Here is a 17,463-nt window from a genome sequence, read left to right on the forward strand (position 1 = left end):
TGTTTATGACATGACAATTCAGATTTTTCTAGGACAATAATTTATGACGATTTAATTTCCAATCCACCAACACTTTCGCATAAAACCTGGGCGATATGATACCAGAAGGTCCCTTTTTTTTTCCAGCCAAAAAAAATAATAAAAGAAAGAGCTTTTGGGTTGCCAACTCCAGTGGTTTAGTTAAAAATAATTCAGAAAAAGTCTCATAATTGTATTTTCCGAAGAATTTGAATTTTTGATGTCAAACTAAACTGGCTTAACTAATATCGGTACGGTCCATCCAATTAACATGACTTTTATACACATTAATACATACCTTTTAAATATGTATTAAATCACGGATTAATGTAATCAAACGAAAAAGAAAAGTTCGAACAATAGATACAAAAAGTAAATTGTTATTACAAAACATGAAAATTTTGTTTGAGAGATGATTAAGCAGCGCTCAAACAGTTCTCCCAAGTTCCATATTTTGAGCTGAAGCTGCCTCCACCACTCTGCTGCGCATGCTCGGAAATAACAGCTCGAGCACAAACATCCCAAGTCCTTGCTATCTCACCCAGCGGCATTGGCTGCGAAAGGCTCCGTAGAGATATGCTAAACCTTGACTTGGCTTTTACTGAAATATCTTCATATTCCTTGCTGTCAAAGTAGAAGATATCATAATATCAATTTCTGTATTAAGAATCTGGCAGAGAGGTAGAAAGAGGTGAAAGAAAATGCATCATTAAATTTACCCCTTGGCCTTCATACAGTTATTTTGAAAAATGACCCCCAGAAATGTTATTATCTGAATTAGATTCTAAGTTGTGATTGTTTTAATCATATTTTTAAATGGAAAATTTAGATAGTTATTGGAAAAATAAACGTTCATAGGTAAAAATTCAATGCAGAATCGTGAATCTGATATATATATATATATATATATAGCACATTGCAAAGAGCTAAATCTGGATCACTGAAGTGCTACAATCTAGTATTTATGCCATAGGTAGTTTTTTTAACAAAACTCTCTTTAAACATCCTTTTCCATCACCAGGCTTTGACTATAAATTTTAATGCTCAATATAACGACAAGAAGAAGACCGAAAGAAAGCACAAATGCCTGACTTCCTTACCTGACTTCAACAGGAAGTTTGTCCAAGAATATTGGAGAGCAGTTGGGATAATTTGTGGGAACAAGCAATCTTAAAGGTTGAATTGGTGACTGCATAACAACAAATGCAAAGTAAATTCACGAATACTGCATTTGAGACATAAATCACACCAGAATGTTTGAGAACCCACCATTTGAGCTGAAGCATACTGAGATTTCAAGTTGGGACTAAGAGCCACGGCACTGAAAGAGCACTTGACAATGGTGCCTTCACCCCCTTCAACAGCACCAGCAGCAGCAGCACTTGGATCAACATCTTCATCACTAATATCAACAACTGTGTCTATGAGTCGCTGATTTATTTCCCTTATTTCTTCTAAAAGGGCATGATTAGCCTGCAACAGGATACCATAGGGTTGTCATGTGGTGGGCCTTTTGAGTAGATGACAAAATGCACCGGGATGAATGTTACTAAACGAAATTTAGAATGGGAAAAAAAAAAAAAAAGGTAGTCTTGCATGATCCTGCTTCAGATCAGAACCATAATAACACTAAGATATGTAACAGTGCCATTCTCCTATAAGATGCCAATTTCCTTGAACAAATATTTATTTTAAAGCATGTTGCTCTGCATGGTTCATACTATCTACAGTATCTATCAAATTAAAGTGTTACAATTTTCCAAATGTAGGATGACAACCAAACAAAAGTTGTCATGCTTAGGTGACTTTCAGGTATAAACACAATACCTCAATCCTAGGCCTCTTGACACCAGATGTTGCTGTAGAGTCCAGGTCAGATGTTTCTGAACCATTCAACTGCTTAAAACTATCATTTATGCTACCAGCCGATGACACGACATTTAAGGGCATGGCACTCGTATAGCGCCTCATTTTCCTTGTCCCATTTGTTGCATCCTGAGTGATAAAATTTCTTGCTTGCAGACGACACGATGTCAAGGCAACCAAATCTTCACCAACTGCAGCTCTAGATCCATTACCCGGCGCTGATCCTGCTATCCTATCAGTCATGCATACAACTGAGCCAATGTCACTGACAGAGGCACATAATGCCTTTTGTGACATTGATTTTACCTGCAATGTCAAAACAGTATAGTATATATCATTTGCCATCGACATGATAGGAACAAATAGAAATAAAAAATAATAGTAAAAGCTGAAGAAAGAAACTTAGATACTGTCTTTTCTATCTTATGTAAGAGAAATCATTTAGCACTATGAAAGATTAGAATTCAGAAAAAATATCTCAACTACCGCTTTGATCAAACGTTCGAGAGGCTGCTCTGTAATGGTTGACTTGCCAGAAACAGATGCTAAAGTATTACCATGAGTGCCATCTGGACCACTATACTCCGCTAGCAGAGGGGAAGCTGATATTCCAGGAGTGCCAATGGCAATAGAGGAGGCTGTTACACCAACATTTGCAGTTTGTTGCTGTCCAATATTTCCAGTATTTGAAAGTGAGGAAACACCTGACATGGGTTTTTCAGGGTCAGGCATAGGGGATGATGCCAAGGGAGTTGAAGGTGATGGGACAACAAAAGGTGAGTTAGCAGATTGCAAAGGAGTTCCTGCTTTTGTGAGAGATGTTAGCAGGTTTTGCTGGTCAACCTGTGGAGAAGAATGCTGTAGTATTTGAGGAGATGCAGCCTGAAGGAGTTGATTTGAAGGGATAGGAAATGGAGATCCTGATTTCAATGGTTGATGAGGATAAGAAGGACGCTGACCAGATGAGACATGTTGTGGAAAGACCCCCGACTTAACACCCAGACTCTGTCTCATCTTCAAGTCATCATTAACTTGATGAAGCTGAGGCATTTGCTGCTGGTGTGGTGGCAGCTGTCCAGTCAGCTGCTGCTTTGTTTGCTGCTGTAATTGCTGTTGCTGCTGCTGTTGTTGCTGCTGCTGTTGCTGCTGCTGCTGCTGCTGAAGTAGTTGTTGTTGCTTCTGCTGCAATATCTGATTCTGCATTTGTCGGTGTTGAAACTGTTGTTTGAGCTGCTGCTGTGACTGCAAGATTTCCTGCTGTTGTTTCAGCTGCTGGTGTTGAAGTATACCAGATGTGGATTGGAGGGAATTCATGTTTGGTTGAAGCACATTAACTCCATTCTGTGATGACAAGACATTAATGTTTGCCTGTTGAGGAGCACTTGCAGGAGCTTGTTGCATAGATCCCATGCCAACCTGCTGCATCGAGTTCAGTGAATTTCCTTGTCCTGAATCCAGATTGGAGTTTGACTGCAGTGAATTAATCATAGTTTGCTGTGTTGATGAAACCCCGGATAAAGAAGACACAGAATTCTGCTGTACACTCGAAATGTTATTCTGCTGCATTGTTGAAACAGAACTTTGCACATTCATTGATGGCAACTGAGGGTTAATTTGGTTTTCATGGGGTTGAACTTGGTTAGTTTGAGATTGTGGCTGCAGCATGGACTGTATATGAGGTGGTGGGAGCTGTCCTTGCTGCAATGAAGAAGCAGGTTTCCTGGGCCTATTTGAACTGACAAAACTTACTATCTGCTTCTCATACAAAGGCAATTTATCCTTGTGACCTATTAAAATGCTATTTTTGTTTAGCTGTAAAAACGCCATACTTTTGTCCAACATAGCCTTAAATAATCTTAGCTTCTCAAGCTGCTCTGTTTTGGGTTGTTCAAGGGAATCATGCTGGCAAACAAAGAATGAAAAACATGATTAAGCAAAAAAAGTTTTGGTCCATATAAGAACAAGTTCTATTAAAATATATTATATATGTATTATATATAGACAATATATCAGTAAAAAACCAATTCTACTTTTAATCATATTTATTAGTAGCAGTCAGCGCAAAGGGCAGCCTTAACACAGAAGGTGCACCAACCCTCTGCAGAAATTCAAACAGCGGATCCAGTCCTCAGAACGACTGGCTATACTGATAACGTCCATAATGACAAAGGTGGGTTGAAAAGAAAAAGTTGAGAGATTAATCACATAATGAAAATTGTAAAGTGTAACATACCTGCTGCAATTTAAGAGCAATTTTCTGGGACATTTCATTCACATCAGCAAAATACAAGTCCTTCAACCTCTTGATCTGCAAATGAATGTCAGCAAGAAAGAGCTCATCAATCTCTAATTTTTGAACATGCTAAGAATTAGGGGGAAAAAAAAAAATTTGTGAAGTATACATGTTTGTATATGCGGCTGAATTTCAGATAAGCATTGTGGTCTCTTCATTTAGGGAGTTCCCTTGCTTAAAAAGAGTTCATATTCTTTACTTAAACCGCCCAGTATCTTTCATCAGTATTCTTATCTCTTAATGGTTCATAATTCCTAAACTTTTGTTCCAAAATCTTTCATAATTCCTGAACTTTTGTTCCAAAATCTATGTGCAATCCAGACAAAACCCAAAGCCCTTCCCAAACCCCATAAGTCTTGCCTTTATGTTAAGTCAGTCGAAGGGGAAAGTTATGGTGTCTTACCTTTTGATAGACTTCCTCTTTCCAATCACCCCCACTTGCATGTCCTGTCTGGGCCGTTGAATCTAGAGATGCTACAAGGATACAAAAGCATGAATATATGCAATGAGACATATAAAATTTTACTATGGAGGCAATAACTAAAAAGATCTTAACTACCAGATAAAAATTTTGAACAGTGGTATGAATTCAGTGTACAGAACAATCAAGTAAAGAAAAGAATTATGCTGGAAGTGACTAATACAGGTAGAAAAAGATTTGTAGATGGTGCAACAATAAGCCAAAGTATTTAACAAGAACATGAAGCAACAAAATTATAAAATTTCACTACAAGACTATAACTATAAACCAATTGAAGCATGGTCAAGAATGGACAATTAAACTTCTCCCACATCCAAATGGGAAATAGAGAACGTATAGTCATGTCTAAAGAGTCCTTTTTCACCGTGCAACCTTGCATCATTAATACAAGGCTGATTTAAATTATAATAACATTGTTGAACATAAAGCTTTTGATTTAAAAAATAAACAGGAGTTGGAAAAAAAGAACATTTTATAGAATATAGAGAAAATAATGGATGCTGAAATGCAAGATAATCTGAAGAAAGTGAAAACCATAGAGAAAAGAAATAGACTACCGAACATACTTGATGACGTCTCTGGAAGAGCTCTTTGTGATTGATATAACTGCTTTTGCTGATCAATTACATTCTGCTGTTGAAGCAAGGATCCTGGACCTTGACCTGATGGCTGAAGCCTCTGTGGCATGTCTCGTTGTAGTGGATTTGGCTGCTGCTGCAAACCTAACTGCTGCTGCATTTGTGGGGCCTGTGATTGAATCTGCGACAATAATTGCTGCTGTGATTGTTGTGGTTGTGACTGCTGTCCCTGAGTTGGTAACAGAGTAGATGCACTCTGCTGAGGTTGTTGCTGCCCTGGAGCCTTCGATTGTTGCAGCATGTGCACTGAGTGCTGATTAGTTTGCATGCTTGAGTTCCCAGTCTGGCTACCAAGCAGCTGCTGCTGTTGCTGCAATCCAGTTACACTACTTTGAGGGCCCAACTGTTGCTGATGCATATTTGATAGGTTGCTTTGCTGAGCCATAAACTGTTGTTGTTGTTGTTGTTGTTGCTGCTGCTGCTGCTGCTGCTGCTGTTGCAGATTTGAAAGATTATTCTGCTGGCCCTGCAACCTCTGTTGCTGTTGCATGTCCCCAACATTGTTTTGTTGCCCAATTAAGTGAGTCTGTTGCATGTTTGTAGCATTTGGCTGTTGACCCATAAGCTGCTGCTGCTGCTGCTGTGGGGGTAATATTGCCTGCTGTGCCATTGATGTTTGTTGTTGGTGAACAACAGAAGATTGTTGAGGTTGTTGCGGTTGCCTGAGAATTGATTGCTGATGTTGCTGAAGCATGGATTTTGTTGGCTGCTGATTTGGCTGAAGACTAGAAAGAGATGATTGCATCAAGGAAGGTTGCATTGCAGATGATGTTTGCATAACAGTTTGCTGAGAAGATTGCAACTGAGTTGGCTGTAATAGATTCTGCTGTTGTTGCTGCTGCTGGTGGTGGATATGGGATTGTATCATTGTTTGTGGGATATTTGCCTGTGGAAATTTCTGCTTCAATAGTGGATTGTGTAGCTGCTGCTGGTATATATACTGAGACTGATTTTGGGACTGCTGCTGCTGCTGCTGCTGTTGCTGGGGAAGCACTTGTTGCCTTCCTTGCATTTGCCTTGCAAACATATTCGAAGGTACACTTTGGCCCATGGTATTCCCTACCGCATTCTGTGAAGTGGCAGGCATATTTTGCATGTTTGGATTTTGGCTGACGACACTTGGAACAGAAGGCTGGGCCAAGCTAGATGCAGGCGGAAGAGCAGATGATAAGCCAGCAGAACTTTGTACTCCAGCAGAATTTTGAATGTTCTGTGATAAAAGTTGTTGGCGAGTTTGAGACGGGTTAGCCGCCATTTGCATAGGAAGAGATTGTGCCTGATTGGGAACTTGAGACTGCATGCCAAGAGATCCTACTCCAAAAATAAATAAGTAAAGTACATCAATTTAGTAGAATAACATTTAAACTTATAAATAATTAAGCCAAGAATGCATGCTCACATGCATTGATCCATTCCCAATATGGAAATACCGTGATAATGCAGAAATACAAAGCTATTAATCCAGAAAAAATGCCAGAATGAAACATTAAATCTTTTCATTTAATTAACCATCCATGAGAAAACTATATCTGACAAATATAAACTTAAATCATTTTTTCTCCTTGAAAAGCATGAAAGTAAGGAGAGGAGGAGCATTAATTAAAATATAAATTTGTACTGAGGCACATTGCTCTTCATTGTTTTACCTGGATCTGGGGTTCTGTTGCTAGTGCCAACAGTGTTGGATGGCAAAGAACTGGCCATTGTGTTCTGAGACTTAGTCTCCATTGAGAGCATTTTTAAAGAAATTTTCCGTAGATAATCTGTCTGAAATAAGCGATCAATAACAAATTAGGCTAGATAGCAAGTGAATGATATGAAGGGTGGAGACACAAAAAAAAAAAAAAATATATATATATATATATATATAATATCACAATCTTTTTATTGTGTGAGGACATGAATCCGTACAGACATACTTAAGTACCATACAGATATGCTTAAGTGAATTATAAGCTTGCATGTCTATCAATGCATGTGCCCATGTACCATAGAAATTAAGGGAACAAAGAAACATGGAAGTACCGTGCTTGTGGCAGCAATATAAATCTTTTCCTCAAACCTTTTAGCGATTTTCTTGAGTTCTTGCAATCCGTCTTGACCAGAGACGGGAAGATGCTTCTTCAATGTATCCATTCTATACATGCAATCATAACTCATTCATCAGTTATTGACCATACAGCACTGAAGAACTATAATTCTCAACTTACTAACTTCAAAATGCAAAAATCATGAAGCTAAGATTACACCAAACAATTAAATATAAAAATGGAGTATTCAATTATCATGTCTTCAAACGGAGGGAACATTTCACTTTTAACCTTCAAATCACAAACTTAAACCAGACTAAGCAATAGTTAGGTCATAGCCGATAAGGCATAATACTACTGCAATACTTTCACCCTAACTTTATTAATCCATTGTTTTCAATGCTGCCTCTCCTACTTTAATTAATGCTTCCATATTTAAAATCCGGATCCCATTCCATATACCATTTTAGCATTACACTAAATCTTTTATTTTATTTTCAAACAATGCCCTCTCTTTTACCCTTCGCCATGGATACTAGCTCCTAAAGAAAAGCTACAAGAAAAGCATCCTCTTTTACTAACCAAGAGCTCTTCTTATCAGGCTCATTTTAACATGAATAGAGAGCAGCATGGTTACTGCGAGAAAAAAATTGAGAAGACAAAAGCACATTATAAAAGATAATACCTTCTGTTAAACAGAGAACAAGAAAACCATCATGAAAGCTTGGTTCATTTGTTACATTCTATTAGCAGTAATTTCCAATATTCTTTCTTCTGCTTTTTAACTACTTATAATAAAACAATGTTACAAAATGCAACCACTAGATCTAATGCTTAAAATGTGAAGTCAAATTTTTTTCAAAGGCACATACATCTTGTCGACAATTTTCTCACGTGAACCTGGCTGCAACTCAGTCCTCCAGTCACTTGTTTCCATTGTGGGTTCTCCACCTTGAATAGGTCTCCAATTATTATTGTCCATCAAATCTAATTCACCAGAACAAACTTTCTTAAGACAACCACAAAATTCAATCACTCGTTAAGAGAAAGCCTAGACGGAAAGGAATCATTTGTGAATGTGACATTGATTCTAAATACTGAGCCGTGCAATTTTTAAAAGACGCTTAAAAAATTCTATGATAACCATTTAGCAGCTTAAACATTAACAAATTTGCATGGAGAACGAAGAGAAGAAAGAACTGAAGGATCAACAACTTATTAATTATGCGACATGAATAAAGCTAAAGCAGTGGCATTATTTATATCATCTGATGGTACAGCTAACTTTCTGTATGATTTTCCAAAGCAAAAGAGCCCTTGATCTATTTGAAACAAAAAGAAATAGAAACATAATTATTGATTTTTAGGGCCCTTGATCTATTAGAGATAATTAGCGTCTTAAATTTCGAAACTTCTTAAATTGCCCCTTTTTTTTTATTTTCTTATTTACATTACAATAAAAAAATTAAACATTTTTTTTTTTCATTGATTTCAATTTCCTCTTCACCAAACCCAAATCCAATTTTATCTGCTTCAACAAAGAGTAGCGGACGCCAAACAAATCCAATAATTTAACCTCCATAACCGAATAAAACAAAACCAAAAAAAAAGAAATCAAGAATCTGTTAATCCGAGGAGATTGATAGGCCGATTATCAAAAAAAAAAAAAAGAAAAAAAAAAAAAACCTACCTTGAAGCTCAGAAAGCCAGAGAGCCTTTTTGGGTTGGAAAAAAAAAAAAAAATAGTCAAAGAGACGAATAGAGGCAAGAGAGTCAGACGAGGATTTGACGAGGAAAATGGGGGTGAAAATTAGGGAAAATTGAAAAGGAAGATTGGGGTTACGAGCGGTTTCCCGTTGCAGAAGTATCCCCAAATTTTTAGCAACATATAATTTCAAAGAAGAAAGTACAAGCAATTATAAAATCCTAAATTATTTATTCAGGATTGGGATTTTTATTTTTGACCTGTTAATGGCATTATTTTCCTCTGTCGCATTGCCAGCACTGCCCTTAGTTTTTCCGTCTTATTACCCTTTCACCTCCCTTCTCCGCGTCTCCTTTTCTTACAATTATACTTTACTTCCGTCCTTATATGTCAAATCACTTATTCTTATATACTGTTACCAAAAAATCACTTTACTCTTACATTTTAATTAATGTTTAGTTTCACAAGCGATTGACTTTCAAATATTCAACGAACCTTTCATCAAATTTCCCCCAAAAAAGAAAAATATTAATAAAAAGAAAACAATTTCTGTGGACCATGGTCCATGGATAATATAACAAGTGGCTTAGAGTACATCAGTCCAGTCCAGTTCACTATAGAATGAACCATTTAGATGCCTTTTGAAGAGGCAAAAATAATAATTAGGTGAAAAAATTACAAGTTTACAAGTGTTTCAAAGTTAATAATAACAACGACAAAATTGTTTTAATTTCAGTAATGTCCATTTATAGAGACAAGTAGATTTTGTTTCAAAATAGATTGTTGCTTAGTAAAAGAAATTAAGGTTGTCCTTAGTTATGTTGGTAATAGTGTAGTCAAGCAGCTAGAGGGAGGGGTCTAATACAGCTCTACTCAACTCAATGAGCTTACTCGTTCTTCTCTCGATTTGTCGCAGTTATGAGACCTGGACAGAGGAGGCACCGACATGATTAACTTCTAATATTGTAATTTTCTTTTGCTGAATTCATGTACTGTTATTTCATTTTAAAGAAATTGAGGAATTTCATATAAATAAAAAATAAAAAAAAAACAAAAAAACAAACAAACAAACAAAGGGAAAAAGGAAAAAAACCTCATGTACATATGTAAATGGAACAAATTTCTTATACCAGAATATGAGCGACTTAAAGGTCATATTTTATCGATCGCTCCAATATAAAAAATATTTTCCATGCAAATTGTCACCCAAATCTCTAGGTAAATATCTGTAATTTATTTTTTATCTATTTATTTTTAAATACAAATGCTTCACCTCATGGTTAGATGATCATATAGCTACTTGTTCCACATTTTGCTTTTGGTCATCGTTTTATTTGTTGACACTAGGCTACAAATTCGCGTACAGCTGTGGGAATCTATAAAACCAAGCTTATCCTTTTCTTATTTTCGGAAAAAGGCTTCAACAAGTCAAAACAAAAATGAAAGATAGAAAAGAGGTACATAAGAATACATGCTTGTGCATGACGCTTAAGTTTCTTCTGCATAAAAATAAATAAAATACATATAAACTCTCTTTGTTATTATCAATATTATTTTCTCTACCTCACTGAGTGTATGCCTTTGGTCATCATTTTGTTTGTTGACACTTAGCTTCAAATTTGTATACAGCCATGGGAATCTATAAAACCAAGCTTATCCTTTTCTTACTTACAGAAAAAGGTTTTAACAAGTCAAAACGAAAAAGAAAAATAGATAACAGGTTACATCAGAAGACATGTTTCTGCATGAGGCTTAAGTTTCATCCAGACAAAAATAAATAAAATACCTTTAAAATCTTCTTATTATTATTAACAATATTATTTCTCTATCTCACTGAGTGTACGCTTGAGGAACAACGCTCGAAAATACATATACATCATACATGACATGCCCCATCCTCCAGAGCATGGACCCTTTTGCAACCCGGCATCATTGTGTTTGGAGGCCTATTTCAACTGAAAAAAATTCCTATCTGCTTCTCATACAAAGGCAATTTATCCTTGTGACCTATTAAAATGCTATTTTTGTTTAGCTGTAAAAACGCCATACATTTGTCCAACATAGCCTTAAATAATCTTAGCTTCTCAAGCCGCTCTGTTTCGGGTTGTTGAAGGGAATCATGCTGGCAAACAAAGAATGAAAAACATGATTAAGCAAAAAAAGTTTTGGTCCATATAAGAACAAGTTCTATTAAAATATATTATATATGTATTATATATAGACAATATATCAGTAAAAAACCAATTCTACTTTTAATCATATTTATTGGTAGCAGTCAGCGCAAAGGGCAGCCTTAACACAGAAGGTGCACCAACCCTCTGCAGAAATTCAAACAGCGGATCCAGTCCTCAGAACGACTGGCTATACTGATAACGTCCATAATGACAAAGGTGGGTTGAGAAGAAAAAGTTGAGAGACTAATCGCATAATGAAAATTGTAAAGTGTAACATACCTGCTGCAATTTAAGAGCAATTTTCTGGTACATTTCATTCATATCAGCAAAATACAAGTCCTTCAACCTCTTGATCTGCAAATGAATGTCAGCAAGAAAGAGCTCATCAATCTCTAATTTTTGAACATGCTAAGAATTAGGGGGAAAAAAAAATTTGTGACATATACATGTTTGTATATGCGGCTGAATTTCATATAAGCATTGTGGTCTCTTCATTTAGGGAGTTCCCTTGCTTAAAAAGAGTTCATATTCTTTACTTAAACCGCCCAGTATCTTTCATCAGTATTCTTATCTCTTAATGGTTCATAATTCCTAAACTTTTGTTCCAAAATCTTTCATAATTCCTGAACTTTTGTTCCAAAATCTATGTGCATTCCAGACAAAACCCAAAGCCCTTCCCAAACCCCATAAGTCTTGCCTTTTATGTTAAGTCAGTCGAAGGGGAAAGTTATGGTGTCTTACCTTTTGATAGACTTCCTCTTTCCAATCACCCCCACTTGCATGTCCTGTCTGGGCCGTTGAATCTAGAGACGCTACAAGGTTACAAAAGCATGAATATATGCAATGAGACATATAAAATTTTACTATGGAGGCAATAACTAAAAAGATCTTAACTACCAGATAAAAATTTGGAACAGTGGTATTAATTCAGTGTACAGAACAATCAAAGTAAAGAAAAAGAATTATGCTGGAAGTGACTAATACAGGCAGAAAAAGATTTGTGGATGGTGCAACAATAAGCCAAAGTATTTAACAAGAACGTGAAGCAACAAAATTATGAAATTTCACTACAAGACTATAACTATAAACCAATTGAAGCATGGTCAAGAATGGACAATTAAACTTCTCCCACATCCAAATGGGAAATAGAGAACGTATAGTCATGTCTAAAGAGTCCTTTTTCACCGTGCAACCTTGCATCATTAATACAAGGCTGATTTAAATTATAATAACATTGTTGAACATAAAGCTTTTGATTTAAAAAATAAACAGGAGTTGGAAAAAAAGAACATTTTATAGAATATAGAGAAAATAATGGATGCTGAAATGCAAGATAATCTGAAGAAAGTGAAAACCATAGAGAAAAGAAATAGACTAAGGAACATACTTGATGACGTCTCTGGAAGAGCTCTTTGTGATTGATATAACTGCTTTTGCTGATCAATTACATTCTGCTGTTGAAGCAAGGATCCTGGACCTTGACCTGATGGCTGAAGCCTCTGTGGCATGTCTCGTTGTAGTGGATTTGGCTGCTGCTGCAAACCTAACTGCTGCTGCATTTGTGGGGCCTGTGATTGAATCTGCGACAATAATTGCTGCTGTGATTGTTGTGGTTGTGACTGCTGTCCCTGAGTTGGTAACAGAGTAGATGCACTCTGCTGAGGTTGTTGCTGCCCTGGAGCCTTTGATTGTTGCAGCATGTGCACTGAGTGCTGATTAGTTTGCATGCTTGAGTTCCCAGTCTGGCTACCAAGCAGCTGCTGCTGTTGCTGCAATCCAGTTACACTACTTTGAGGGCCCAACTCTTGCTGATGCATATTTGATAGGTTGCTCTGCTGAGCCATAAACTGTTGTTGTCGTTGCTGCTGCTGCTGCTGCTGCTGTTGCAGGTTTGAAAGATTATTCTGCTGGCCCTGCAACCTCTGTTGCTGCTGCATGTCCCCAACATTGTTTTGTTGCCCAATTAAGTGAGTCTGTTGCATGTTTGTAGCATTTGGCTGTTGACCCATAAGAAGCTGCTGCTGCTGCTGCTGCTGTGGGGGTAATATTGCCTGCTGTGCCATTGATGTTTGTTGTTGGTGAACAACAGAAGATTGTTGAGGTTGTTGCGGTTGCCTGAGAATTGATTGCTGATGTTGCTGAAGCATGGATTTTGTTGGCTGCTGATTTGGCTGAAGACTAGAAAGAGATGATTGCATCATGGAAGGTTGCATTGCAGATGATGTTTGCATAACAGTTTGCTGAGAAGATTGCAACTGAGTTGGCTGTAATAGATTCTGCTGTTGTTGCTGCTGCTGCTGCTGCTGGTTATGGGATTGTATCATTGTTTGTGGGATATTTGCCTGTGGAAATTTCTGCTTCAATAGTGGATTGTGTAGCTGCTGCTGGTATATATACTGAGACTGATTTTGGGACTGCTGCTGCTGCTGCTGTTGTTGCTGGGGAAGCACTTGTTGCCTTCCATGCATTGGCCTTGCAAACATATTCGAAGGTACACTTTGGCCCATGGTATTCCCTACCGCATTCTGTGAAGTGGCAGGCATATTTTGCATGTTTGGATTTTGGCTGACGACACTTGGAACAGAAGGCTGGGCCAAGCTAGATGCAGGCGGAAGAGCAGATGATAAGCCAGCAGAACTTTGTACTCCAGCAGAATTTTGAATGTTCTGTGATAAAAGTTGTTGGGGAGTTTGAGACGGGTTAGCTGTCATTTGCATAGGAAGAGATTGTGCCTGATTGGGAACTTGAGACTGCATGCCAAGAGATCCTATTCCAAAAACAAATAAGTAAAATACGTCAATTTAGTGGAATAACATTTAAACTTCTAAATAATTAAACCAAGAATGCATGCTCACATGCATTGATCCATTCCCAATATGGAAATACCGTGATAATGCAGAAATACAAAGCTATTAATCCAGAAAAAATGCCATAGTGAAACATTAAATCTTTTCATTTAATTAACCATCCATGAGAAAACTATATCTGAAAAGTATAAACTTAATCATTTTTTCTCCTTCAAAAGCGTGAAAGTAAGGAGAGCAGGAGCATTAATTATAATATAAATTTGTTCTGAGGCACATTGCTCTTCATTGTTTTACCTGGATCTGGCTTGGATGGCAAAGAACTGGCCATTGTGTTCTGAGACTTAGTGTCCATTGAGAGCATTTTTAAAGAAATTTTCCGTCGATAATCTGACTGAAATAAGCGATCAATAACAAATTAGGCTAGATAGCAAGTGAATGATATGAAGGGTGGAGACACAAAAAAGTATATATATATATATATATATAATATCACAATCTTTTTATTGTGCGAGGACATGAATCCGTACAGACATACTTAAGTACCATACAGATATGCTTAAGTGAATTATAAGCTTGCATGTCTATCAATGCATGTGCCCATGTACCATAGAAATTAAGGGAACAAAGAAACATGGAAGTACCTGGCTTGTGGCAGCAGTATAAATCTTTTCCTCAAACCTTACAGCGATTTTCTTGAGTTCATGCAATCCTTCTTGACCAGAGAAGGGAAGATGCTTCTTCAACGTATCCATTCTTTACATGCAATCATAACTCATTCATCAGTTATTGAACATACAGCACTGAAGAACTATAATTCTCAACTTACGAACTTCAAAAGGCAAAAATCATGCAGCTAAGATTACACCAAACAATTAAATATAAAAATGGAGTATTCAATTATCATGCCTTCAAACGGAGGGAAAATTTCACTTTTAACCTTCAAATCACAAACTTAAACCAGACTAAGCAATAGTTAGGTCATAGCTGATAAGGCATAATACTACTGCAATACTTTCACCCAGTCGGTTCTCTACCATTCAATTGCAATGCAAAGTTCCACCCCGATGTAAGCAAACAAGCACAAACTTCCACACACACACACATATCCACCCACGTATTCTGGCAAAAACCACTCAAACAACTGCATCCACCCTAACTTTATTAATCCATTATTTTCAATGCTGCCTCTCCTACTTTAATTAATGCTTCCACATTTAATATCCGGATCCCATTCCACATACCATTTCAGTATTACACTAAATCTTTTATTTTATTTTCAAACAATGCCCTCTCTTTTACCCTTCGCCATGGATACTAGCTCCTAAAGAAAAGCCACAAGAAATGCATCCTCTTTTACTAACCAAGAGCTCTTCTTATCAGGCTCATTTTTAACATGAATAGAAGCAGCATGGTTACTGCGAGAAAAAAATTGAGAAGACAAAAGCACATGACAAAAGAGAATACCTTCTGTTAAACAGAGAACAAGAAAACCATCATGAAAGCTTGGTTCATTTGTTACATTCTATCACTAGTAATTTCCAATATTCTTTCTTCTGCTTTTTAACGACTTATGATAAAACAATGTTACAAAATGCAACCACTAGATCTAATGCTTAAAATGTGAAGTCAAATTTTTTTCAAAGGGACATACATAGTGTTGACATTTCGCTGACATTCATCTGGCTGCAACGCAGTCCTCCAGTCACTTGTTTCCATTGTGGGTTCTCCACTTTGAATAGGTCTCCAATTATTATTGTCCATCAAATCTAATTCACCAGAACAAACTTTCTTAAGACAACCACAAAATTCAATCACTAGTTAAGAGAAAGCCTAGACGGAAAGGAATCATTTGTGAATGTGACATTGATTCTAAATACTGAGCCCTGCAATTTTTAAAGGAAGCTTAACAAAATCCATGATAACCATTTAGCAGCTTAAACATTAACAAATTTGCATGGAGAACGAAGAGAAGAAAGAACTGAAGGATCAACAACTTATTAAGTATGCGACATGAATAAAGCTAAAGCAGTGGCATTATTTATATCATCTGATGGTACAGCTAACTTTCTGTATGGTTTTCCAAAGCAAAAGAGCCCATAATCTATTTGAAATAAAAAGAAATAGAAACATAATTATTGAAGAAGAAGAAGAACTAAAATGGAAAAACAAAAAAAAAAAAAAAAAAAACAATGCCAGATCGAAGGAGAAGAAGAACGAAGAAGAAGAAAATTTTTTCTACAGATTTGTACTACCAGATCGAAAATAAAATTGCAGAAAAAAACAAATTGACAGATCGAAGAACAAGACGAATGAAGAAGAGGAATATGGCAGGAAGGAAATAAATGAAAAACGAAGAAGAAGAAGAACAACGTAGATGAAGAAGAAGAAGAAGGAGAACCGAGAAGAAGAAGAAGAAAAGGTCTTTTCTATGGCAGATCAAAGAAGAGGAATATGGGCAGATCTAAGCCCTAAAAAAGAAATAAACTGAAAAATGAAGAAGAAGAAGCAGACAAACAATGAGAAGAGGAAGAAGAAGAAGGCAAACTCACAGATTCAAGAAGAAGAACACTACCACGAGCTTGATCTGGGCAGAGGCAATTTTTTTTTTTTTTTTTTTTTTTTTTTTTTTTGTTTTTGAACAAAAGCAGATGCAATTCTTAAATTCATCAAATTCCACGCCCCCACACCCCAAAAAAAAAAAAAAAAAAAAAAAAAAAAAAACGAAGATGAAGAAAAAAGTTTTGTGGGCTACAGATAATGACACGTGGTTTGGAAGGACATCATGAGAAGGCCAAGTCCATCTCTTTCTTTTTGGGTCTACTGTTGGCCCATTTAGATGTCTTCTGAAGGAGAAAATCCTTCTGAAGAGAGAATGATAGTGTTTTAAAATAATAATAATAATAACAATAACGATTAAATAAATTGAATAGGGGTCAAGACACAATCGGGCGCCAACGCCTGACTCAAGTACTTAAATGATTTAGAAAAAAAAATACCAATTAGATGATTTTTGAAAAATCATTTGAGATGTTTTTGGGAATCCTCTCAAACAATCCTGAATTGTGGTTCTAAATTAATTAGATGGATTACTTTGTTTACTGTAGGTCTAAAAGAATTTCCTCAGACAAAAATAAATAAAATACGTTTAAACTCTTATTATTATTTATTTATTTATTATTATTATTATTATTATTACAATTTTCTATTGTTTTGAAAAATAAATAGAAAATAATTTTCTATTGTTTTGAAAAATAAGAGGTGTTAGGCGTTGAGGATCCTCAGCCAATTATGGTACTTCCGGTTGCTTGACCCGTTCGAACGGCGTTGAATATCTGGCCCATTCAAATAATTCCATGTATGGGTGATCAAGGGGCCATTCAAATAGATTACACTTAACTTAGAATCTATTCTGCATTAATTTAATTTTTAAATTGATTAATAGAAATATTAA

General features: G+C 36.4%; 1 protein-coding gene across 6 annotated transcripts; it reads right to left on the bottom strand.

Annotated features, from left to right (window-relative positions):
- Positions 1–279: 279 nt before the first annotated feature.
- LOC132805015 (mediator of RNA polymerase II transcription subunit 15a-like) lies at positions 280–16,714 on the bottom strand. 6 transcript variants are annotated; one of them, XM_060819725.1, is made up of 12 exons: positions 16,562–16,714; positions 15,664–15,778; positions 14,654–14,765; positions 6,943–7,063; positions 5,225–6,607; positions 4,581–4,651; positions 4,118–4,192; positions 2,371–3,786; positions 1,846–2,190; positions 1,288–1,491; positions 1,119–1,207; positions 280–642 (listed from the first exon to the last, which is right to left on the bottom strand). In XM_060819725.1, exons 2-12 carry the CDS (start codon positions 15,771–15,773, stop codon positions 435–437), a joined length of 4,134 nt encoding a protein of 1,377 aa, XP_060675708.1. In that variant the 5' UTR covers positions 15,774–15,778; positions 16,562–16,714; the 3' UTR covers positions 280–434. The 6 variants fall into 6 exon arrangements, with proteins under 6 accessions (XP_060675708.1, XP_060675707.1, XP_060675710.1 ...); XM_060819724.1 differs by lacking the exons at positions 14,654–14,765; positions 15,664–15,778 and adding exons at positions 7,322–7,433; positions 8,199–8,313 and having other exon boundaries at positions 16,562–16,661; XM_060819727.1 differs by lacking the exons at positions 14,654–14,765; positions 15,664–15,778; positions 16,562–16,714 and adding exons at positions 7,322–7,433; positions 8,199–8,313; positions 9,017–9,239 and having other exon boundaries at positions 4,581–4,642.
- Between the last annotated feature and the right edge of the window lie 749 nt (positions 16,715–17,463).

This window comes from Ziziphus jujuba, chromosome 1, assembly GCF_031755915.1.
Source record: "Ziziphus jujuba cultivar Dongzao chromosome 1, ASM3175591v1".
Lineage (NCBI taxonomy): Eukaryota > Viridiplantae > Streptophyta > Magnoliopsida > Rosales > Rhamnaceae > Ziziphus > Ziziphus jujuba.

Bases quoted from the DNA above. Each gene is read 5' to 3' on its own strand.
- LOC132805015 (XM_060819725.1), bottom strand. From the start codon at position 15,773: ATGGACAATAATAATTGGAGACCTATTCAAAGTGGAGAACCCACAATG. The intron at 2,191-2,370 runs GTAGTTGAGATA...TTGACATTGCAG, and splicing joins TCGAACGTTTGATCAAAGCG to GTAAAATCAATGTCACAAAA. The intron at 1,492-1,845 runs GTATTGTGTTTA...ATCCTGTTGCAG, and splicing joins TCAAGAGGCCTAGGATTGAG to GCTAATCATGCCCTTTTAGA.